Source organism: Engystomops pustulosus, chromosome 2 (assembly GCF_040894005.1).
Source record: "Engystomops pustulosus chromosome 2, aEngPut4.maternal, whole genome shotgun sequence".
Classification (NCBI taxonomy): domain Eukaryota; kingdom Metazoa; phylum Chordata; class Amphibia; order Anura; family Leptodactylidae; genus Engystomops; species Engystomops pustulosus.
Genome location: NC_092412.1, coordinates 178,264,872 through 178,290,563, shown reverse-complemented (window position 1 = coordinate 178,290,563; position 25,692 = coordinate 178,264,872). Strand labels below are relative to the sequence as shown.

General features: G+C 40.4%; 1 protein-coding gene across 1 annotated transcript in view; it reads right to left on the bottom strand.

Moving 5' to 3' along the window:
- Window positions 1-1,387: 1,387 nt before the first annotated feature.
- LAMB3 (laminin subunit beta 3) overlaps window positions 1,388-25,692 on the bottom strand; it is a 203,521-nt gene continuing 179,216 nt past the window's right edge. Inside the window, exons 17-26 of the mRNA XM_072137415.1 lie at window positions 24,963-25,332; window positions 24,280-24,440; window positions 23,984-24,189; window positions 23,297-23,497; window positions 21,681-21,825; window positions 17,432-17,639; window positions 13,536-13,677; window positions 12,489-12,665; window positions 9,440-9,593; window positions 1,388-3,025 (exon numbers count right to left, since the gene is read on the bottom strand). Coding sequence (XP_071993516.1) covers window positions 2,886-3,025; window positions 9,440-9,593; window positions 12,489-12,665; window positions 13,536-13,677; window positions 17,432-17,639; window positions 21,681-21,825; window positions 23,297-23,497; window positions 23,984-24,189; window positions 24,280-24,440; window positions 24,963-25,332 — 1,904 coding nt within the window. The 3' untranslated portion in view covers window positions 1,388-2,885. The remainder of the gene's footprint in view (window positions 3,026-9,439; window positions 9,594-12,488; window positions 12,666-13,535; window positions 13,678-17,431; window positions 17,640-21,680; window positions 21,826-23,296; window positions 23,498-23,983; window positions 24,190-24,279; window positions 24,441-24,962; window positions 25,333-25,692) is intronic.

Here is a 25,692-nt window from a genome sequence, read left to right as displayed (position 1 = left end):
AGATACTCAAATCTGTGTCTTGTGATAATGCCGTCATCCCAGTACTGGATTAACTGATTGATCACCAATTTGGAATTCACTCTACAACTCTTGCAGAGGGGTTTGGAGACCCTCACCTAAATATATATCTCTAACAATTGTACAGCACTTATACCTCCTGTAATTTCTTTCTTCTGTAATTTCTCAGGAGTAGGGCACTCACTCCTATTGTTTCATCTCAACATTTTATTACTCTATAACAGTGATGGCGAACCTTTAAGAGACGGAGTGCCCAAACTATAACCAAAATCCACTTATTTACTGCAAAGTGTCAACATTGCATTTTAAGCAGTAACTTAAGAGCTACCTGCTCTTCAACATCTATCAGTCGTATTGGCCCCTTGAGGCCACTAATACAGTTGTAAGAAGGAGGGCACATTCAGGCTATCATTGTAGCTTCTCACCAGGGTCTCTGTATACAGTAAGAATGTAGGGTCCAGTAGGATGACCTACAAAGATACTGCAGTTCTATCAACACGTTCTCACTTTTACTGCAGTTCCAAACAGCCAATGAAGCCAATGTCATTTTAAAATAGCGCTGATTGCAGCATCTATTAAATTGCCTGGGTCTGCAGGAAGATTTGGTGAATTTGGTCCTGTTTAGTGAGCTCTGTCTTGGGGTCAATGCCCTGAGTGCCCAGAGAAAGGGCTCTGAGTGCCACCTCTGGCACCCGTGCCATAGGTTCGCCACCACTGCTCTATAATGTAAAGTGCGGTGGAATATGCATGTGCTATATAAATAATTATTATTGTTATTATTTGTAGGATGTTAATAATCTCTACATATCTACATCTCTTATAAAAGGTGGCATGGGAGGTACATCAATTATTGTGCCATGACATGATTGGATATCAAAAATTCCTAAATTTATCAAGTATATCAACAATAATGATTACATTATGTTTTTAGGCTCCTGTTCCAGACTTGATGGACAGTGCTTGCAGTGTAAAAGTGTGCATATTAACAGAATAAGTTGTTAAAGAAATCTTTTATTAAAAACTGTACGTAAAATTTTCCTTAGTAATGTTCTAAAGTAAGTATCGCTAAAGAGACCCCATTTGGTTTACAGGATGCACTCTAGATCTGTGCTCTGTATCATTGAGTAAGCTTTTCTTCTTCTCTTCCTGCCTTTAATACCATATTATAAAGACATTTTATATGTACTGCAAAATTGCCCCTAACCATCACTATCTGTTTGCTTTAAGCTCTAACATAAGAGAGGGCAGATAAGCTTTGAGGGGTGATGGCAAGATGGTTAGGGAAAACTAACATTTATTTTTCTAGGAAGAAATGTGAGATGCAACATAAGACCTTTGAGGGCCAAAAAGCTGGTTTTAGCCTCTGGAGTGCAGTTCTTGACAGTTTTTGAGCTTGCAACATGGATTTCCAGGGTGCTTAGTTGAATCTTGTTTCCAGGCTTTGGTCTACACTGTATTTCGTGTATACAAGTAGTCTGTGCAATGTATCTAGCTCTGTGGTATAGTCATAATTGCACTGACCATAAAAACACAGCCCTTCAAATAATATTTCCTTGTTAAACTAACAAAGACTGCTGAAAGATAATGTAATGCTTGTTTTTTCCATTTATTACATTAAAAACATACACAGATTATGATATAAATAATTATGTATAAGAATATAAAAGTTACAAAGTTAAAAAAGTGGCTCGCTAATACAATAAAACAGCAGCAACAGGGCCCTGGACTGTCAACGCTACCTACAGGAATGCTAAAAAAAACAAAATAAAGGTAGAACAATGTAATACTGCAAATTGTACAAGTAATGGCTTTGCTTGGTATGGCAATTATGTCCAGGCCATGTGACCAATGTATGCAACTTCACTGGCCTGTGGACGATCATCGGGGACCCCCATAGTCTGACTTGATCCAAATCAATAGGTCATAAATTAATTTAATTTAATTGCACATTTAATTTAGATGCACATTATTATGCACATTATTATATTTTTCAGTTATTTTACTGCGGCCTGTAATTATGCAAAGAACAGTGACAGGATACATAGCAGTTTGTGATGCTCCAACTCCATTTTAAATCAGAAAGTGGGCAGAAACATCAATTGTTGAACTGTAAAAAAAATCGTATTTCTTTTATGCCCAGCAAATGATGTCCCAAACACTGGGATACCAGGTCATTAGGGGGCTCTACTGTATGCTAAAGGCTCTGTGGTATTTTAATTCAGTATAATGTGAATAAATCCTATAGCACAATATTCATTTTTATGTCTGATACATGAAACAGTACATGAAACAGGTTGAATATAGGTTGAACAGAATGTTGACCCATGATTCTTTGCAATGTAACAGACGAAATCTAGGTTCTCATTGCATTTCTCAACCTTCTGATGTATTCTTACAATGGAGGGCTACTGGTCAGCTGGAGGCAAAAAGGATGCCTCAGTCTGCCTGTATAGTTTAGCTTGTAGTATATTGGGGCAGATTTATCAAGCAGTCTGAAAGTCAGAATATTTCCAGTTGCCCATGGCAACCAATCACAGTTCAGCTTTCATTTCACCAGTGCTCATGAATATTTTAAAGGGGAGCTGTGATTGGTTGCCATGGGCAATTGGAAATATTCTGACTTTCAGACTGCTTGATAAATCTGCCCCATTGTGTATAGCATTACATATACCAGGTGGTATATAAATATCCATTAAAATATAAATTTAAAGGTAATGGATCACATTCTTTTGTGATACAGTTTTTAAAGTCCAAGTGCCCTTGTTACAAGAATTTTGACATCTGGAATATTGACCAATGTTATACAAGTAGTGACATGCAAAATATTCAGATACAGTTCAGATACAGACAAAAGGAACCAGTGTTCTTTAATCCCTACAGGTTGCATAAAAGTCAGCTCTAGCCCGGATATCATCTCGGAGGCTCCTGACCTCATCTTCCATACCCTGCAGCTCTGAAATTTTGTTTATAACAGACCTCTGGCCAGCTCGAAGTTCACCTTCAATTTCTGAAAGAAAAAAAATATACATCTACAATATTGGTTTGCCCGCTTAACAGTGTATAGATACCTTACTGTCACATCTTTCCATGCAAAAATCACTTCTTATGGTAATTAGATCCTGCAATGTACACAGTACTACAGAACTAAGGGTTCATTCACATGACCGTCTGCAAATTTGCGGCAGCATGTACTTCCCCATAGACGGAAAAAGCAGCACGGCGGCGATCCGGCCACACATGTGGCAAAAAGATAGAACATGCTCTTTCTTTCTGTGTGTGTGCGGCCGTGCGCCAATGTTTTCTATGGAGGGAGGAGGGGCCACCTCCTCCTCCTCTCTCCAGCACACGGCGGTATACACGCACGGCGGGCATACAGCGTGTGAATTCACCTTTATAATAAAAAATAATATTGTAACATCATGGGGAATCTAAAATAGATATGTATATTGATAAATGTGGGCTCTGTCTCTGTGACTTTATACAACCAATTTACACCAAACTTGAAAGAGATATGATCTAAAATTTGTTAATCTGCTTCACAACAGACTGGTAGTGGTTTACTAAGTGGTAAACTTATACAAAACTATGCACAAGTAATAGACAAGTGTGTAAAATACTGGAACGGTGCTCTTAAGCACTGAGACACCGCCTGCAACCCGTGAGAGCAGGAGGTACAGAGGCAGAATGATGCAGGTTTCAAAGTTAGAGCTCTCCTTACGGAGACTTTGCCAAATAAGGCCAAATAGGAGCATTGATGCTCCAGCGGGGTATTCTGGGAATAATGCAAATACATATTCCAGGATAACGAAAACATTGTTGTCGTGCCTAACAGAGTCTCCAGCATTTTGATGCGTAGTTGGCCTTCTCCCCTGAGGCCTGTACTTCCGACATACTTGCACTACATTTTGATGCATTCCAACCAGCTTCTGTAATACAAGGTGCACTGTTAGCACTGCTCTTGCTATACAGAGCAGTGATAACAGGGCACCTTGTATCACAGAAGTGGGCCAGAATGCATCTGGATGTATCTCAAGTGTGCCGGAATATAAGATACTCGGTGAAGCACAGCCTTCAGGGGAGCCGGCCAACTACATCTCTGCAAGCAGAGACATCAATAAATGTGCTGGAGGGGCAGAGAGGCAGGACAGCTCGACTTTATCTGTCAGCTGCCTGCCTCCACGACTGTATGACTTTCTCTAACATAAAAAATAAAACTTTCTTTTTTCTAGCTTACTTCCACGCTGGCACATAAGACTTGCATTGTTTAATAAAAGATTACATGATGCAGAAAGTACTGGCACCGAACCTGTGAAGACAAGTACTCTAAAAGTAAATATTCTATGAAGACTGTATAAACACAACCTGAATGCATAGTGGCCTCTTTAACAACACGTGAATAGCACCATTTACCCTACTCTGAGTAACTGCCGCATGAATAGAAGGCCTTTGGTTATCCTGGAAGGAACATATTGATAAGATGCTCAGACTCTTGTAAAACTCTGTAGGTAGATTTTTATGTGAATATAATATCAGAATAACATCAGGTCCTGCCATTCAGTTTGCTGTTCAAATAATAAGCTACTATTAACTGTGTATCTCCTGGCAGTCTTTAGCCCTGCTATTAATAGAACCTTATTACAAAGGGATTAGATATACTTAGGGCCACGTGTGTGGTCTGGACCTATAGTATTACTATCTATTTACAAATTTTTTCTTTCAATATTGGTAAGGATTTTGTTAAAATATAACTTTTATTAATCGTTCATTTAAACCATGGGGAATATTTTCCCAGTGTGTAGAGACAAACAAAAAATTTTTTTTTATTAAAAATAGGAATGGTGGGAGAAGATGTTGATTTTTCCTTTTGAGCAAGGAGAGGAATGTGAGGACTTGAGATGCACTACCTTTTTGTGTATAAGTTAGGGAGTTGTGAACCCACAGGTAGGTATTGGAGAGTTCTCTGTGTTGCACACAGGTGGGTATTGAAAGGTTCACTGTGTTAATTACACCCTTTTAGAGTAGCTAGGGGCTACACAATGTTGGATTTTACAGCAAGTCTTGACCACATTTGCATTAGGGTGAGTATGGACTGTTAGGAGTGTATGTCCACACTAAAAAGCTACCCCCTCACACTTCGGTGTGTTTAGACCATATAATTCCCTAGGCTGCAGTCACTTGCTGGGTGTACATAGTGTTAATGATATTGTCTTAGCCATGCAGTGACCGCAGAATGGGTCAGCGCTAAGTACTGGCTTTCTATTTGCAAACAAACATAGAGTTCGCTCCCTTAGATGTTTTTCAATTGTTCATTCACTCACAAATTCACTCACACTCCTATTGCTGCTAATCTTGCTACTATTCAACGCCTTGGTTTTCTGGCATTACTAGCTATCTAATCCATTTCCTTGAACACCATTCAATCTAAAATTGGCACACCTTCAAACAGCCCCCCCGACATGTTTCACCATGAGATGGCGTCTTCAGGGGGTAACGGGGCTGATCTGAGGCTGTCAGCGTGCTCCCATCAGTTTTATAACTTTGGTTGGTGATGTCATGGGACGGGGGTGTGTTAGAGGTTGGCCAATAGGTTGCAACTACGTCGGGCTGTCATCACAGGTGTTGGACCGCCTTTTTTTTTTGTGGTCTGCCTCTGCAATTGGTCTAAAGGATGCGTATGGTGCTGCATCATCATTGTGCGCCCGCTGTGGTCATGGTAACATAAACAGCTAGCGATAAGTATTAGAGATCACTGAAAATCGGACAGTGCCTGTTCTTTTTAAGAGAGTCACCATGGTGGTTACGAACGCACTGCATCCTATTTAGTATTTGTTATTTACAGCCGATTTTTGACTCGGCAGGTGTTTACTGATCCAGCGTAAACAATATTGTTTACAACATTGTTTACAATATGCAATATATTAACCCCTACGGGACTCAGCCTCTTTTGGCCTTAAGGACGCGGCCCCATTCTTCAAATCTGACCTGTGTCACTATAAGTGGTTATAGTTTTGGAACGCTATGAGATATCCAGGGGATTTTGAGATTGTTTTCTCGTGACACATTGTACTTCAAATTAGTTTAAAAATTTGGATGATATCTTTTGTGTTTAGTTATGAAAAAAAACTAAATTTGGCAAAAATTTGGAAAAATTCTTTATTTTCAACGTTCTAAATTCTCTACTTTTGATGCAGATAGTCATAGCTCCCAAATAAATTCATAACTTACATTTCCCAAATGTCTGCTTTATGTTGGCATGGTTTTTTAAGATTCCACATATTTTACTAGAATGTTAGGAGGCTCAGAATTTAGGTATCATTTTTCACATTTTTTGTAAAATCACCAAAACCTGTATTTAGATGGACCTGCTCAACTTCTAATTGACACTGAGAGGCCTAAATAATAGTGGGACTCGTAAAATACCCCATTGTGGAAACTACACACCTCAACGTATGAAAAACCACTTTTAAGAAGTTTGTTAACGCTTTATGTGTTTTATAGGGGTTAAAACAAAATGGAGGTGCAGTCTGCAAATTGTAATATTTTTTCACAATACACTTATTTTGGGTGGAAAATTAAACATTTACAATGGATTAAATGAATAAAGGCTCCACAAAGTTTGTTACCCAATTTCTCCCGAGTACACGGATACTCTATATGTGGTGGTAACCTGCTGTATGGGCGCACGGCCGGGCATAGAAGGGAAGGAGGCGCCATCCAGATCAGATTTGCTATGTCACATTGTACAGGCTATAATTTTTTTCTTTTTTTAATGTGGACCTATAGGGGCTTATTTCTTTTGCCACATGAGATGCACTTTTCTGGTACGTAATTTGGGGGAATCTATAGGCTAATTGGTGAGATTTTATTAACTCTTTGTTGGTGGAGGAAATGAAAATCATCACTTTTCAGGAAGATTTTTATGGGGGTTTTTTTTTGGCTGTTTACCATACCATAAAAATAGTATATTATTTTTATTCTATGGGTCGCCACGATTACAAAAAGACCTCATTTATATAGATTTTTTATTTTTTTCCCATTTTTAGTGCATAAAAAGTAATTTGGCAAAAATGTTGTTACTTTTAGCATCACCGTCTTTCATATGCATAACTTTTTTATTTTTCGCCTCACAAATCTGTTTAAGGGCTTATTTTTTGCGAGAAGGATTGTTCTTCTTAGTGGTCATATTTTAGAGTGCATAACATTTTTTAAATCCCTTTTTAGAGCATTTTTATAGGGTATTAATTGAAAATGATCTTTTTTCTGGAGCTTTTTTTTGTTTTGTTTTTTACGGGGTTAACTTTGCGGATCTAATAACGATTCTGTTTTATTATGCAGATTGTTACGGACGCAGGGATACCAAATATGTGGGGGTTTTGTGTATTTTATTCAATTGTACTGAATAAAAACCAATTTGGAGAAAATCTTGTTCATTTTAGCATCATCATCTTTTCATATGCATAACTTTTTTATTTTTCGGCTGACAAATCTAGTTAGGGGCTTATTTTTTGCGAGAAGAGTTGTTCTTTTTAGTGGGCTTATTTTGGAGTGCATAACATTTTTTAAATTACTATTTAGAGCATTTTTTATAGGGTATTAATTAAAAATTATCTTTTTTCGGAACGTTTTTGCGTTTTTTTTCTACGGCGTGTACCGTGCGGGTCCAGTAACGATTCTGTTTTATTATACAGATTGTTACGGACGCGGCAATACCAAATATGCGGGGTTTTTTGTGTTTTTGTGTTTTTTATACTTTATTAAGTGTTTTTATGGGAAAGTGACATTTTAGGGGCTTATATTTTTATGTATTTATTTTTTATTTATTATAATGTGTAGTGTTAAGTGTTTTTGCATATTTTTACTTATACATACTTGAACTTGAACCAGTGATGCACTGATCACTGGTTTAAGTTCAATACACTGCTCTACAATACTATTTTATTGTAGAGCAGTGTAAACTGTCTGAGCAAGCTTGCGCATGCTCAGACAGTTTACAGTCAGACCCGGAAGGGGTCTGACTGCCATGGAGACCGGGCAGCTCCGGGGCACATGCCAGTCCTCGGAGCTGCCCAGAAGTGGATCGGATCCCCCGGTAAGCGGCACGGGGGATCCAATCCACAGCGCAAACACCCTTACACGCAGCGGCTCCGATCGCGGGTGTTAGCGCAGGCTGTCAGCTGTACTAGACAGCTGACAGCCGCTGCTTCTGGTACCGGCTCCGTTCGTGAGCCGGTGCCAGAAGCAGGACGTTATAGAACGTCCCCGTGCGCTAAGCATCTAGCCCCGGGGACGTACTATAACGTCCTGGTGCGCCTAGGGGTTAAGATGCCGGCTAGATCAATCCTGTTCATTCTTGTGATTAGGGAGTTGGATGTCACCATATCGGGGGACCTCGATAGGGGGAAAAAAGAAGTGTCTCCCATGTTATTGAATACCCTTATGAACAGTGACGTGAGGGCAGACCTGGGCGTGTGTGTACTTTTTGTGAGGGAATCTTAAAGGTTGTAGTCGCTTTCTGATTGTGGATCACCAGAGGGGTGGCCCTGTACCAAACCAACTTTCATATTTTATAGTATTCTATCATATCTGTAGTTACTATGAGAATACTTAGGTAGATCCCATATGTGTTTCCAAAGTGTATTTCTCGATGGGACAATCAATTGCTTGTTAATACATCATTGTGGAGGAATCAGTTAAAGTGTATTGGAAGTGTATTTCTCCATTGACTGTTCGAGATCTATTTTGCGATCTACTGTAATGGATTTATTGGTGGATTGCATGTCACTATATAAATGGTGTGAATGTGAAGCCCTCATTCAATCCATGCGGGCTAAGGCTTTTGAGACGGTATATCCATCTGGCTTCAAGTTGCATCAAATGGCGATCTGTGTTTCCTCTTCTGGGGCCCGTTTTGAGGGTGTCAATCCCCCCAAATTTTAGGTGTGTCATATCCCCATTGTGTTTCAGGCGTATATGTCTCGCTAGGAAGGTGTCTTTCCCAGTTCTAGTCGCGCTTAGATGTGCTGAGATCCTTCTCCTCAATTCTTGCACTGTTTTTCCCACATAAAGCTTGGGACAATTAGCACAGTGAACCTTTCAATACCCACCTGTGTGCAACACAGAGAACTCTCCAATACCTACCTGTGGGTTCACAACTCCCTAACTTATACACAAAAAGGTAGTGCATCTCAATTCCTCACATTCCTCTCCTTGCTCAAAAGGAAAAATCAATATCTTCTCCCACCATTCCTATTTTTAATAAAAAAGTTTTTTGTTTGTCTCTACACACTGGGAAAATATTCCCCATGGTTTAAATGAACGATTAATAAAAGTTATATTTTAACAAAATCATTACCAATATTAATAGAACCTGTTACAGATGTACTTGATCTAGCAGGTATGGACGCAGCCACATTTTTCTTACCATTCATCCTTTTTAGCATTCCTTCTGATTCTTTGAAGAGCTGGTCAGCCTCCATCTTGAAATCTGTGACCTTCTGGCCTTGTGCACCAAGACTGGATGCTTGGCTTAAGCGGTTCTTTAACAAGGCATATTTCTGCTGTACAGAATCCAGACCCTGCATGGCAGAATGTGTTTCAATGTTACTGTATATTATATGGTGTTTTTACAGAACACTAGAGAGCATTAGATATGTGCCATTAGATATGTGCCTGCTACTGCTCAAAGGGAGTCTACCACCTACAGGATGCATTATAATCTGCTGACAGCATGTTGTACAGAAATGTATTAGTTCTGTCCATACTGCCATATCCAAGATATTCACAGTTTATTTTATATGCTAATAAGGTAGCTGGGGCCCAATGTCTTGTCCTCAGCACCCAGATCAATGTTATTCCAGCCTTAATCACTCCCCTCTTCTTCCAGTGTCGCCCCATGCAAGTCTCATGCTAAGGGCCTGGTCATATCTCTGTTGTGTCAGTTCTTGTGAGCCAAAACAAGGTGTGATTGAACACACAGAACAGTTGCAGGTATTTCCATTATACCTTATCTATTTGTAGTTGCCTCTCCTGGTTTTGGCTCACATGATCTGTTGCAAATAACTAACAGTTTGAACTGAAGGAATAGCCAAAATCTAGATGCTATGGAGAGTACCTTGGTGCACCAACTGCCTCAAAAGCACACGGATTAAAATGGGAATTTCTCTAAAAACGCATAATGGAGAGAAATAATAAAAGGTACATATTAAATTGCATAGAATTTTCCTATAACATAATGCTGGAAGTTTATAATTCTTGGAGAGGTGGTAGACTCCCTTTAACCACGCATGTATGTGGCTTCTTACATACTTGTATACATGTAGCATTCTATGGTATCTGCTTATTACAAAAATACTAGCCAAGGCACATTTCTATTCTTATAAAGGTGTTGTCTACTAACTAGTAAGCTTCTCCTGCCTGAATTTGCATGGCATCAGCTGGTACTACTAGATTTTTTTCCAAACATGCAAACCCTCTGTATTTGGGAATAAAAAAAAGGTGCTTTGAATTTGTGTACTATATATACGGATATTACTTATAGTACATGCACAGAAAAACAGAATAGCCCACATTTACTACGGCTTGTGCCAGTTTTTTCCAGACTTTGCATGTTCTTTTCAGTGCAAACTGCTTGTACATGTACACTCACCGGCCACTTTATTAGGTACACCATGCTAGTAACGGGTTGGACCCCCTTTTGCCTTCAGAACTGCCTCAGTTCTTCGTGGCATAGATTCACCAAGGTGCTGGAAGCATTCCTCAGAGATTTTAGTCCATATTGACATGATGGCATCACACAGTTGCCGCAGATTTGTCAGCTGCACATCCATGATGAGAATCTCCCGTTCCACCACATCCCAAAGATGCTCTATTGGATTGAGATCTGGTGACTGTGGAGGCCATTGGAGTACAGTGACCTCATTGTCATGTTCAAGAAACCAGTCTGAGATGATTCCAGCTTTATGATATGGCGCATTATCCTGCTGAAAGTAGCCATCAGATGTTGGGTACATTGTGGTCATAAAGGAATGGACATGGTCAGCAACAATACTCAGGTAGGCTGTGGCGTTGCAATGATGCTCAATTGGTACCAAGGGGCCCAAAGAGTGCCAAGAAAATATTCCCCACACCATGACACCACCAGCCTGAACCGTTGATACAAGGCAGGATGGATCCATGCTTTCATGTTGTTGACGCCAAATTCTGACCCTACCATCCGAATGTCACAGCAGAAATCGAGACTCATCAGACCTACTGTCCAATTTCGATGAGCTTGTGCAAATTGTAGCCTCAGTTTCCTGTTCTTAGCTGAAAGGAGTGGCACCCGGTGTGGTCTTCTGCTGCTGTAGCCCATCTGCCTCAAAGTTCGACGTACTGTGCATTCAGAGATGCTCTTCTGCCTACCTTGGTTGTAACGGGTGGCGATTTGAGTCACTGATGCCTTTCTATCAGCTCGAACCAGTCTGCCCATTCTCCTCTGACCTCTGGCATCAACAAGGCATTTCCGCCCACAGAACTGCTTCTCACTGGATGTTTTTTTTTTTTCGGACCATTCTCTGTAAACCCTAGAGATGGTTGTGCGTGAAAATCCCAGTAGATCAGCAGTTTCTGAAATACGCAGACCAGCCCTTCTGGCACCAACAACCATGCCACGTTCAAAGGCACTCAAATCACCTTTCTTCCCCATACTGATGCTCGGATTGAACTGCAGGAGATTGTCTTCACCATGTCTACATGCCTAAATGCACTGAGTTGCCGCCATGTGATTGGCTGATTAGAAATTAAGTGTTAACGAGCAGTTGGACAGGTGTACCTAATAAAGTAGCCGGTGAGTGTATTTAAGATGTGTCGCATACGATCCTTTTGAGTGGCGGCTGCACAATTCTTCATGCAACACAAATTTCTGCACTGAAAAGGCGCGTTCACACTTATCATGCTAAGTCTGACAGAAATGTGTTGTACGCCCTATGTTGAAGGTGCACCAAAAAAAGTGGTGCACTTTTCACACTATTTTTAGTAAATGTAGCCATTATGTGAAGAAATCTGCACAGATTATTTAACAGGCTTCCTCTTATGTTATATATTATTTTCTAATATATTAATTTGAATTCCTAATAGTTTTTGTGCTTATATTTTGGCAAATTGGAACACCCATGTAAACATCCACAGAACATTCGGTTTCTGTAATATTTGCATAATTTTTAGCATTTCCTGCTAGACCATAATCCATTTTGTTGCACTATGGTAGTTGTAAAAGTGTCTAAAAACTTAAACCCTTGATGAATGTGGTGCAAGGAGCTTTAGAGGACAAAAAATTAATTTTGTATTGCTGAGTCTACTTTATTGTGACTGGCTACTTTTCATTTTGGTGAACAATCCTGTCCTTCTTAATATAATATTTATTTATGTTTGCCATGTGTGACAGGATCTACCGAGTATTAGACAAGTATCTGTGCATCATATTTCATTAGTACCTGTTGCGCATCCAAAGCTTTCCTATGCGCTCCCTCTGCTGCTTGCTTGGCCTGACCAGCCTGCTGTAGACTTTCTGCAGTTCTCTCACGCAGTCTCTCAACTTGATGTGTAAAGACCTGAAGCTGATCTTGTACATCTGTCAATCCTCTTTCTACAGGGCCCAGAACTTGCTCAATCTGTAATAATGTAATATTCTGGTCAGTTTAGTGCAAAGTAAAAATAAATTTGTGACAAAACAGGCAGTAAATAGTATTCTTCGTGCACATATGTGAACATTAAAAAAAACTACAAAGGAAAATATTGCTTAGGCTACATTCACAGGAACAAATGGGGGGGCGTATAAACGGCCGACGTATATACTGCGTTTATAAGTCCCCCATTAAGGGCAATGGGCGCACAGTGCCCTACGGGAGCAGTATGGCGCAGAACATGTGCGGCACCAAACCATTCCGTAGCCAGGAGAAAGATAGGACATGTCCTATCTTTCTCCGGAATACGGCTCCGTGCTCAATGTTTCTCTATGGAGAGGGGCGGAGGTGAGCAGCGCTGACGTGCTATGGTACGGCGGGCACACGTTAATGTGAATGTAGCCTAAGGCTGCATTCACACAAATGTATGATATCTAAAGTCCCGTATTTCAGTGCCGTATGAGATCATATATACATGACTTTTTCATCCGCATGAAGCACGTATATAACCCGTATTTTATATGTTCCCATAGACTTCTAGGGCATACGGCACAGAAATATGGGAGAAAAAAGGACATGCTCTATATTTTTATACGGCTCGTATACAGTACAGTGTGGTGTTAACAACGGCAATATAAATGGTTGGAAGTATTGTCCTTTGAAATGAATGTGGCCGCATGCAACCCATAAAAAAATGGTATGGTACAGGTAGCATACGACCATTTTTATATGGTTGTGTGAATGCAGCCTAAGGATACAAGTAAACTGTATATAGCCACTGTTTGTTTAATATTGTAATCTTATTTTTTTAACTTTAGATATTACTGGTTATATGTAATGATCTCTGCTGTGTCTCACCTCTTGCATACGATCCTGGATTTGCTGCAAAGATGTGCCTGACCCTCGGATTTTATCTTCTGCCTCTTGTAGGATTTTCCTTGCTTCTCTAATGTTTTCTACCACTTCATCCACATTTTCTTCCACACTGATTGCTTTGTTCCTAAAGTTTATGAAGATAAAGAAACCATTATTCACTACCCCATGGATCTAATCAGTATCATATCCTTAGGTGGTCGACACCTGATAATCTCCCCAATGTGCTCTTTGCAGCTATTGTGGCCTTCCAGGGATTTTGGTGTCATATCCATTCTGTCCTTTGCTCAGGTAGACTGTAAAGAGGCTGCAGCGCTTGATCGATGGGGGTGTTTAAATCACATCATTGTCCAAGAGATGATCAACATCTCTGAACACACAAAACTTGAATGCCCCTTTAAGTAAAATGATTGGACAACATACGTGCTTAGAGCACTGCAGATCATGAGGACTGAAGCACCAAAGTAAAGGAAAGGAACCTTCCTGAGATTAGACCCACTGGAATTATACTATCATAGTATGTCCACATGCATGATAAGCCCTAACAGTACAGCATTGTTAGTAAATAACGGAGTGACCAAGAACACAATAAAATTATTTTGTCAATTTGTTATAAACAGGAATAACTATATATACTGTGTGTATGTGTATATACAGTGTCGGACTGGAGTACCTTGGGCCCACCAGAGAAAATCTTTTTTGGGGCCCACCTTCCATGCAAATAGAAAGAACACTACAGAACCCAAAACATTTTGGGGAAGATTTATCAGAAGCATTCAACATTAGATAGCGTGAACTGAGACAGACAGATTTATACTGCACCAGGTATCATCCAGCCTCGCAATGTACGAATCTGGATGAAAATTCTGTTCTAGTATAAGTATTTTTAGTATAAATTTGCACCTTCTATTAGTTTGTTTAGATTACATCACAAAATAAGCCTGATTTTTGGGCACTTCTGAAACTGGTACTGAGGCACAGCCCTTTAGTCATATTAGTTGCAAAACTGTCTAAAAACTGCACTGTAAAGCTTAGTAAATAACTGCAGCACTCCAGCAAAGCTCAGTACACAAATACAGTACCAGAACCATATAAAATACAACATTTATACATTGCCAACGACAATCTTGGTTATGACAACACAAGTGACATTACTCTACTGCAAGCCCCAGGCAGGGAAGATATAGTTGGTGTACCCACCAACCTTTAGATGAGAGACAGACCTAAGAGCGAAATTTAGAGAGTGCTAAAAAATGTCTATTGTGACTAGCAGTGACTATATAGTAGTCAGACACAGGGGCTCTGCAATACTCTCATTCTCCATGAAAGACACATTTTTCTCCAAATCCTGGATTGAGCATCTGTTATTTCTCTGTATGTGTATGCATAATGTGACAACTTAATGAGACTTTATGTAGTGCTACATTACTATAGAGTGACAGCTGCAACTCTCAAGCTTGAATAGAGCTCCAATGCTGTATACTGCGGCTGTAGCTCCATGTATGGCTGTGTACTGCGGCTGTAGCTCCATGTATGGCTGTGTACTGTGGCTGTAGCTCCTTGTATGGCTGTGTAGTGCGGCTGTAGTTCCATGTATGGCTGTGTACTGCGGCTGTAGCTCCATGTATGGCTGTGTACTGCGGCTGTAGCTCCATGTATGGCTGTGTACTGCGGCTGTAGCACCATGTGTGGCCGTGTATTGCGGCTGTAGCCCCCTGTGTGGCGGTGTACTGCGGCTGTAGCCCCATGTATGGCTGTGTATGGCAGCTGTAGCTCCATTAATGGATGTGTACTGCGGCTGTAGCTCCATGTATGGCTGTGTACTATGGCTGTAGCCTCATGTGTGGCTGTGTACTGCTGCATCTATTTCAGAGCCTCCACCCCCACAGCATCCATTACAGGGCCCCTTCCCCCCACAGCAGCCATTAAAGGGCCCCCTCTCCCCCCAAAGGATACATAACAGGGCCCCCTCCCCCACACCATCCATTACAGGGCACCCTCTCCAACATCATCTATTACAGGGCCCCCCTCCCCCCACAGCATCCATTACAGGGTCCCCTCCCCCACAGCATCCATTACAGGGCCCCCTCTCCAACATCGTCTATTACAGGGCCCCCCCTCCCCCTACAGCATCCATTACAGGGTCCCCTCCCCTTCAGCATTCATTACAGGTCCCCCCTCCCCACACAGCATCCATTCTAGGCCCCCCTCCACCACAGCATCCATTACAGGGCCCCCTCCCCACAGCATCCATTACAGGGCCCCCTTCACAGCAGCATCTATTACAGGCCCCCCCTCCCCCCATAGCTTCCATTACAGGGCCCCCCCTCCCCACACAGCATTCATTCTAGGGCCCCCTCCCCCACAGCATCCATTACAGGGCCCCCTTCCCCCATAGCATTCATTGCAGGGCCCCCCTCCCCACAATGCATCCTTTACATGGCCCCCCGCCCCCCATAGCATCCTTTACAGGGCCCCCTGCCGCTTGCAGCTTACTTTACAGGCCTCCTTACACTTACCTCTTCAGCCCCGTTCCGATAATCCAGCCTGCCGTCCTACGCGCTTCTGTGCAGTTGTACAGCGCGTACAATCATGCCGCGTGAGCATACTGCTGCCGGCCGTGCGCACACTGCTGCCGGCTGCGCACACACTGAAGCCAGCGGCGCACAGACTGACGCCGCCACCACTGCACAGAATGACGCAGGCGGCAGGCACACTGAAGCTGGCGGCGCGCACTGATGCCGACGCCACGGACTACCACATCGGAGGTACACTGTGACCTGGTGCTGGCGGAAACGTTGTCCGCCAGCGCTTGATCACAGATACTGAAGTGGGTAAGAGTCGGGACTCGGGGCCCACCGGAGGTTTCTCCGGTACTCCGCTGGGCCAGTCCGACGCTGTGTATATATATATATATATATATATATATATATTGAAAGGTATTGGATGAACTTTATCTAGTGCATAAGGAATTAGCTTGAATGACTTCATGTAGCTTCTGTTATACTGAACCACTCTAGGGAACATTTACTAAGGGGTTTGCGCCAGTTTTCTGGTGAACTTGTTCTTTCTAGTACAAACTGCTTGCACAGGTATTTAAGAAGGGTCCGAGCCACAAATGTGTCGCACGCGACCGTTTTGTGGCACAATTACACTAGACATCATGCAACACAAATATGGGGGCGTTCCGGTGCTCAGTCGGACCGTGTACCTAATTTAACATGCAAGTCCTCCAGAGGTGTGTCGAACTCCACATGTTAAAGATAGACCAGAAAAAAGTGTTGTACTCTTTCGGGCCAGTTAAGGGAACGCCAGATTAATGAAGATCGGGCGCCAGAAAACGTGAATCTGGCGCACCCTGCTATACTCAGGCAAGCCACACTTAGTGCAGTTTGAACCATTCTTAGTAAATGTGCCCGAGTGTGTTTATTTTGTGGGACTACACTTATGAAGTAAATGACATGGTTTATGTAAAAGCACATTTTTATGAGCCTGTAGAAAACAGCAGTTATGAAGTCTCATGTGTGCCTCATAGAACTGCGTAATTCCATACTTTGGAGAAAACCCACCTGGCGATCTGTGTTTTATTTTTATTTACGAGTTTTGGAAGCTTACTGAAAGCAATCCAATGCTATAATTTTTTTGTATTGAGCAACATCTATATTTTGTATTATACCAGTAGAAATGAGTTCATATGTAACCTCAAGAAGGTCTAGATTACTCAACATTTTTAGATAACTCAGAATAAGAATATGGAATAAGTAAGTTTCCTGGACAGATAAGTCTGATAAATTAATGTAGTGCTGTATATCTGTTTTGTATTTAACAAGTGTAAACCTATTTTCTAGTTTCGTTATTTTATTGCATCTTGCTAGACATACCTTGCCTCTTCAGCCTCACTCTGCAGTTTCTTTACTTTGGCAATATCCTCTTTTGTTTGCGACAGCACTGCATCAACATTTGGTAACTTTCCTGCTATGTTTCGTATTTCATTCATTTTCCTCTGAAGTGAAGAAGCGTCCACTGGTAGTTTGAGTGACAACACATATTCACTGACCTCTTGGATAGTGTCTGGATCTGTGAAAGGCTCTAAAGAAACAAATACAAAATGACCATTATCTGTCAAATAAAGAATTCAGAAAATGTGAGTCACCAGGGTTGTTGTTATTAACCTTGTGCATGTACATGAGGAACAGCACAATTTCTGGTTTCTAGTGACTTGTAATCTTTATTTTCCAGCAATTCTCATCACTGCAGACTTGTCTGTGAGTATCCTGTTCACTTTCAGCTGCTGTAAGGAGACTATGGGCCAGTTTACATCTATAATAGGTCTTCAGTTATTTCCTTCAGTTATTTTGAGCCAAAACCAGGAGTGGTCCAACACACAGAATCGGTGTGTTCTGCCTTACTTGGGTTTGGCTCAAAATAACTTAAGGTAATAACTGAAAACCTAATGGTCATGTGAACAGGTCCTAAGCAATTTTATAACTTGCTGCTCCCCCTCCATTCTACATAGAGCTTCAGTGTAATCTGACTTCTCAATTGCTTACTCTAGGAAAGAAGGTGTATAAAATGGACAAGGAAGTTCATCCCTCTAAAAAAGTCTATTACAAAGTTTCTTATATTTACTTGTTCCACTAAATTAACCAAAGTTTCTTGAAAAGTTAATAAACATTTAAGTATTTAAAGTACTGTCTATATAAAGTTAGAATAAAGGGACCAACGGTACAGTATAGCATTTAATATATTTTTGCATTGCGTTTTCTTGCATTAGCAGGAAAGGGTAGTTTACTACTACATGCAATGGTACATTTTGTTTATTGAACAGCAATCTTTTGGTTGAAGGGTGACTTATGTAAAATGACACAGTCTCATAACATTTGATATAGCCATAACTTAATGGGAGCCTGTCATCAGAAATTGGCCTAATAAACCACTACCAGTATGTTGTCAAGCAGTTGAACAGCTTACTTTCATGACCAAGCTTGGTGGCATCATACAGAAAATCAACAATGAAGTTAGATGTATAAAGTCAGAGAGGCAGAGAATTTTACATTGAAGTCAAGCTCTACCTGCCTCCCATGTTATTGAAATCATGCGCCGGACTTCAAGAGATCTGATCAATGATGTCCCTGGATGCAGGACCATTAATTACAGTGAAGGGGCCATTATAAGGCAGGGAAAGCTTGACTTCAGTGTTAAACTCTCCGCCTCCTTGACTTCATAAAACCAATTTACTCCTCACTTGAAAATTGATTTTCTGGATGATGCCACCACAGCAGGCCATGAAGAAACATCCTCTTGAAGCTGCTCAGCTGCTTGACAACAACCTGCTTGTGGTTTACTAGGCCAATTTCTGAGGACAGGTTCCCCTTAAGATCATAGCTGTGTCGCAGAGACATATAAACAGCAGTCTAGATTAGCCTGACAAACCACTGTTCAGCATTAGAAAGAAGACACATACATATTTTTGGAATTAGGAGTATGCATCAGCGGATCCCAAATTTGAGTATTTTAATGTTGTCTTAGGGCAGGTATAGGTGCTTTGGGGTTACATACAAGATAGGTTCTTTAGATTTGCACTTAAGTTGAATTTGTATGTAAGCGTGAAATGGTATATTTTATAATTATAGCTCCACAGCAATTTTTTTTGTCCCTGTGACAATTGGATTGTCCAAATTTTTGTGCTGTCATGGGAACAAGGATTATCAATACAGCTTAATGAGAGTGTCTGATCATTGCAACCTGGGACTCAAGTAAAGCTTCCAGAGAATTTCACCAGAGGTCACATGGGGCAGACAATTCAGTATGTAGGGTGTTCTTAAATTGGGACCATCTGTATTTATATGACAAATGATGTATAAACATGCTCTAGCTACATCAGTGATAAACATGTGTTCTATGTTGCATCATAACATATTATGACTTAGCCTTGTACAGTAGAATCCTCCTTCACTACAGTGTCCTGTAGGATCACAATGTACTGTATAAGCCGTCAATGGCGTAGTTTTTAAAGCGTGTGTAAAACGTTTATAATCTGACAGTAATATCTGGCACACCTATGATCTCTCCTGTCGTATTATCTGAAATCCAAATCAGATGGCACTAATTGACACCACCAGGAGATGCGCCAAATCTATCAAAAAGTGTGGGCATCAGTGATAAGTCTTTCACTGCAGATTTAGGCTGTTTAAAATATATTATTAAATTACATATACCGTACTTTTTAAGGTTATTTTTGGATTATGTTACATGTACTATGGAAGCTTATGAATTTCTGGTTATCTGAGAGTTTAGTGATTACTCTTCTCTGTACACTCTCCTTACTCATAACATTAAATTGAGTTATTGTATAAGGCCAGACTTCTAATCATACACATTGCATTAAGAGATTTAATTCATGAAGATTATTCTTTATGCATCAATAAACTATTACATGAGTGGAAGCATTCAATCTAGTAAAATGTCAGCCTAGAAAGAACATAAAATACTGTGCCAACCTCAGAGTGGGACCCCAATGTGACTGCATGCATCCACGATTGACAGTTCTGATATAAAACTTTAAGTCCTGATGACATTTTTCTGCGCTAGGAGATCATGGCATATAGTTTATAATTACATAACATTTTGAGAGTTAAGCAGATTGTAGTAGTTAATGGACATTAAGACATTATGGAAAAATATAGATCTGAGCTTTATTTTTGGAATATTAACCTCCAGAATTTCAATAGTCTTCTGTTAGCAGCAGGAAGATACTGTGCTGTGAGAACCTACCTCTAATTGAGCACATTTATTAAGACTAGTGCAGTTTGCCAGTGTATAGTACAGAGGATGCTGGATTCCGGATTTTTGGCGCCTTTTCTTCATTAAATATATGTAATTTAATAATATATTTTAAACAGCCTAAATCTGAAGTAAAAGACTTATCACTGATGCACACACTTTTTGATAGATTTGGCGCATCTCCTGGTGGTGTCAATTAGTGCCATCTGATTTGGATTTCAGATAATACGACAGGAGAGATCATAGTTGTGCCAGATAAACAGAGTGCACCACCTTTTCTTGGTGCACCTTTAACACGGGCCTGCGACACATTTCTGAGCACTAGAACGCCCCCTTCATTGCAGAAATTTGTGTCGCATGATGCCAAGTGCAGCTGCGCCACAAAATGGTCATGTGGAAAGTGTCTCAGACACTTATTACAAAGAGGGTAAGTAGAGCTGTGTGATATAACAGTGAGGAATTGACACAGAGGGGCATATTTATCAGGACCACTTCGCCACGTCAGTGGCTAACACTTGCGATTATCTGCCCCAATCCGCCACCTTCACGCCAGTGGAGCGTGAAGGGGGGCACGGCCGTGAGTGGACCGGCGCGGGGCATCACTTGCTGCCGCCGGAAACTTTTCATATGTGAATAGTCACCGGCTGCGTTTTTTTCTACGCCAGGCCCTGCCTGCTGTAGGATAGACGCTTCGCAGCCTCCCACCCCGATACATCAAGAGGCAGAAGCCTCTTGATGTATCCCGCTGCTAATATGCAGCGGTGGGGCGCACGAGCGCCAGCGTATGATAAATATGCCCCAGAAAGTATATTGGAAAGTTGTATAACTTTTTATTATGCAAACAATAACATTATTTTGCTGTAATGGGACTACCCATTTAAATACCTGTGCAAGCAGTTTGCACTAGAAAGAACGTGCAAAATCCAACAGAAAACTAAGTAAATGTGTCTGTTCAAACTTACTTGTGTATTTCAATGAAAACAAGATATTTATAAATCACACAATGATCCACACTGCAAGTATTATATTACCTGAAGCAACAAAGTACAAATATCTCACATTTCAGAAAGCCAAACAGTCATTGCATTATCATATAGTCTGCTACTGGGGAGACATGATCTAGCTCAGGAAAGTAATCCTACAGTGGCTGCCCTGTTATTAATATGATAAGCTGACATTGTAGAAAGTCAGCAGCTTGGCTTATTACTCAGACATGTAGTCTGCTTAGGTAGTCTCGACATGTAACACCTGAATGTACAGCACGTGTCCTAGTTCTAGATTATGAGGTCTCAGAAGTAGAGCCATGGACACCTGTTCTGTGCCCGAAAATTACTACACAAATCTCACCTGTCAGGAAGTCTCTGACTTGCTGTATAAACTGCCTGGTGCTCACAATGTCTTGTTCCATGCGGGTCCTGGTCCGGGTCACTTGTTCTGATAGTTGTTGGGCACTATCCTTGATTTGATTGGATGTTTTTTCAGCTTCCCTTATCTATTGTACAGACAAGACTTTAAGTCAGTTTTTTATCTGCAAACAGAACATTTTCTGAAAAATATATATTTGTTATAAGTAACCTGTCTCAATCAAAAGAGACACTTTTTAAAGAAATGCTATGCAATATACAGCATCAAAGTAACTTTATTAGCTTGTGCTTAGTCCATACCGGTTTTGCAATAACTGTGCATCATGTACAACATTCAAAACTTATTACCATATGAACAAGAAAAGAATCTCTTGTAATGAACATAACAACCGACCCTTTTCCTATTTAGCATTTTCATTTTTCACTCCCCACCTTCAAAAATCTATAACTTTTTTATTTTTCCATGTAAAGTGCTGTGTTAGGGCTTGTTTACTGCGTAACCAATTGCACTGCATAGTGACGGTATTCAATATTGCATGCAGAAGCGGGAAAAAAATTCCAAATGCAATGAAATTGGTGAAAAAATGCATTTGCGAGAGTTTCTTATGGGCTTGGATTTTACGGCTTTCACTGTGTGCCCCAAATGACATGTCTACTTTATTTTTTGGGTGGGGATCAAGGGGATACCAAATTCATAAAATGTTTTCATACAATTTACAAAAATGTAAACTTCATGTATGCATAAAATTCTTCATTTTGCCAACTTCTACCGCTAACCATTGCTACCATATACAAAGACTGTACGGACTTTTGATCACTTTTTATAGAATTTTTCATAATTTTTCAAATGGCAAAAAGACTTTTGGTGCTACTTTCCATTACGGGGTTAAACGCCAGGAAATACTGTTATTAAATTTTGATAGATCAGAATTTTGGGACGCAGCGATACCTAACATGTTTATGATTTTTACTGTTTATTTATCTTTATATTAGTTTGAGGGAAAGGTGGGTTATTGAATATTTTTTACTATTTTTCAGGCCCCCTAGGGTACTTTAACCCTCGATTGTCTGATTGATCCTACCATATACTGCCATACTACTGCATGGCACTATACAGGGATTTACCATATCATTTATTAGAATGTGCAAATTGAACATTGTAATGAATGAGTTCAAATCAGACAGCGTCGGGTCTTTGTAAGACTGTCGTAAGGCTGTCGTAAGTGATCACTGCCCCCCAATGACTTCACAGGGGGTGGCAATCAAATCCAAGATAGCAGCGCCCATGTGCCGCCGGCAGCTTTGCCAGCAGCATTAACAGGATTAACACCCTTGGGTGTAACCAGTGGGTGTTGCTGCAGTATGCAGCAAATGCCAACCTTGTATGGAGAGGGCTCAGCAAGTGAGCCCTCTCCATACAGGGGATCCGACGTGTGATCTACAGATACGTAACACTTCAGTAAGGGGTTAAAGGATATCTACCACCCGGATCAAGAATTGTAAACCAAGCACACTTACATTAAAAGAATTGAAGACATATCTATAGGATAGATCACCAATATTATTACAAAAGGTAAAAATACATGAAATGTGATTCACCATCTGTGTGTTCTTCAGCAGTTGGCTATTCAGGTCCTGGAGTTCCTTGGCAGTTTTTTCTGTGTTCCTTAGTGCATTCATGGACAATGGAAATGCTCCTCTGCAATTGGATCCCACCTTACAAGTAGTGTTGTTCATATGACATACAGTGCCTTGGCAGTTCTCTGGTGTGCAGGACTCTGTTCTTACTCCCTCACAGATCTGCATAGAATTTTTAGTACTTTTCAGTCAGTGCTTTTCATCATGAATAACAGTTCTAACATGACAGACTGTGTGGGCTAATTGAGTCTGAATACATTGGGGCAATGTGCTTTGTTATATTTTTTCATGCCATTGGATACAGTATCTAGCCCTGATCTGATTTTTGCCCAATTACTTAATCAGTCCAAAATAAGGTCATATATGACAGATGACACTGACCTAATAAACTACAGCCAGTATGTTATCAAGCAGATTAACATCTTCCAAGTCATGTTTCTTTCATGAAGTGGGATCATCCAAAAACCAACTTTGATTTGTGATGTATCTAATTTATATCTCACTTCAAAGTTGATTTTCTTAATGATGTCACTACAGTGGACCATGAAAGAAACATGTTACGGAAGTAGTTAAGCTGCTTGACAATGTAACCGTTTTATAAGGTCAATCTGCTGATAGGTATAAGGTTTATTGATACTGTACAATTACCCTGTTGATGGTTGGAGTAAGATTTGGGTAGGACAGCTCTTCTTTTAGTGTCTCCAGGTCAAACACTGCTTCTTGAGTCTTCCCTTCAAGGCCATTTAACCCTTTTCTGCTTTGCCTTGATTGGGATACAGTTGTCTGTGCCACTGCCACCCTCTCAGTTGCCTCTAGGGATGACTGGTAGGCTGCATTAACAGTACTGAATAAACCTAAAAACAAAATGCATTTGTGTGAAAATAGTGACTTTTTATAATTTGCTGTTCTGAAATTAGGAGGGCCCACTAAGGATATTGATCTACCTAAGGCATTTGTAGAGATGCTTTTCCCATGTTCAGTCACTTTCCTCTGGTAAAGCTCATTAACATTGTTAAAATCAATCCTCAAGAAATTAATGTCAGCTGAAAGGGAACCCAGGCCATCCATCAACAACTGGTCCAGATCTAGTTGCCCCATGTCTTCCCTGAAAAAGCCAAAAAAAGAGTATACTAAATATTTCAAATTACAATTTTAATTTTTTTTTTAATTCTATAAAATGATATTGGGAGAGCTTATTGTGAATGAAGCAATGTGTCTCCGTAAATAGAAACAGCATTACTTATCTGTTACCATGGGACCTGTATTAATCGCTTTGCAGTTCCAGCGTTACAGTTGTGGAGCTATGTGCCTTCTGAGGTCTATGCTGGACCATTGGACACATTCAACAGGTCACTGCTTAAGTCAGTCAGTGACATATTGTGAGTGTGATGGTCACAACCAAGCACAAAAGGCTGCCTATAATTCTAAAGTAATAGATAACCTTATGAATGTGATTGTTTAGAATTGATATCTCCAAATATGAGCAATGCCAAAACTCAAACTTCTCATCTAATGTTTTTCAATAAAACATTCATTACTGGTGTTTTCAGTCTATCTATAGTGTATCAACCAGAAATGGCTCCTAGTGCTAACACAATGATGTTTGTTTTGCTATCATAGCGTTTACCTCATTTTTGTGAGATGGTTCTCCATGCGCAAGAGTTGAGTATCTGACATTCCAGAGACACCCAAGAGTCTCTGGATACGATGAAGATCAGCTTCAACACTAGTCAACTGAGGCCCAAAGTCTACATCCAACTTTCCTGTTTGTCCTGCAGTAATGTTCTGAACAGTTTGCATTTGTGTCCTTAAAACCCTAAGCTCGTAGTCATAAAATTGAAAACAAGAATGACAGGGTTTGCAGTTGGGGAATGTGTCAGTATAGCCTCTTTGGCAGGAGTCACACCGTTCTCCAACAAATCCTGGTCGGCACAAGCATTTCCCAGTTGCCTTATCACAACCATTTTCAAGGGTTCCTTGAAAGTTACAGTTGCATTCTGCAAGTAAACAAGATGAAATAAAGAATAAAATCCATGATACAAAAACACCAATAACACAAATATCATCACATTCCTCCCTCACCGTGCATTTCTGATGGACACAGCATTGACAAGTAAAGAGTACATAACTTATATTGCTGTATACATAAATGAAATACATAGAACAAGGTCAAATAGTGTAATATTGCATTCTTCTTTGATGTTTGGCAATACAGACATAAAATGCCTCTATGTGAACATGATAATTTAATGCATTATGCTTTGCTTTGATGTGCTTCTTAATCTACATTTAATGGTCATTCAGAGAGAAGGTTTATCCTCAATTTGAATTTTATGCTATAGCACAAGGAAGATCAC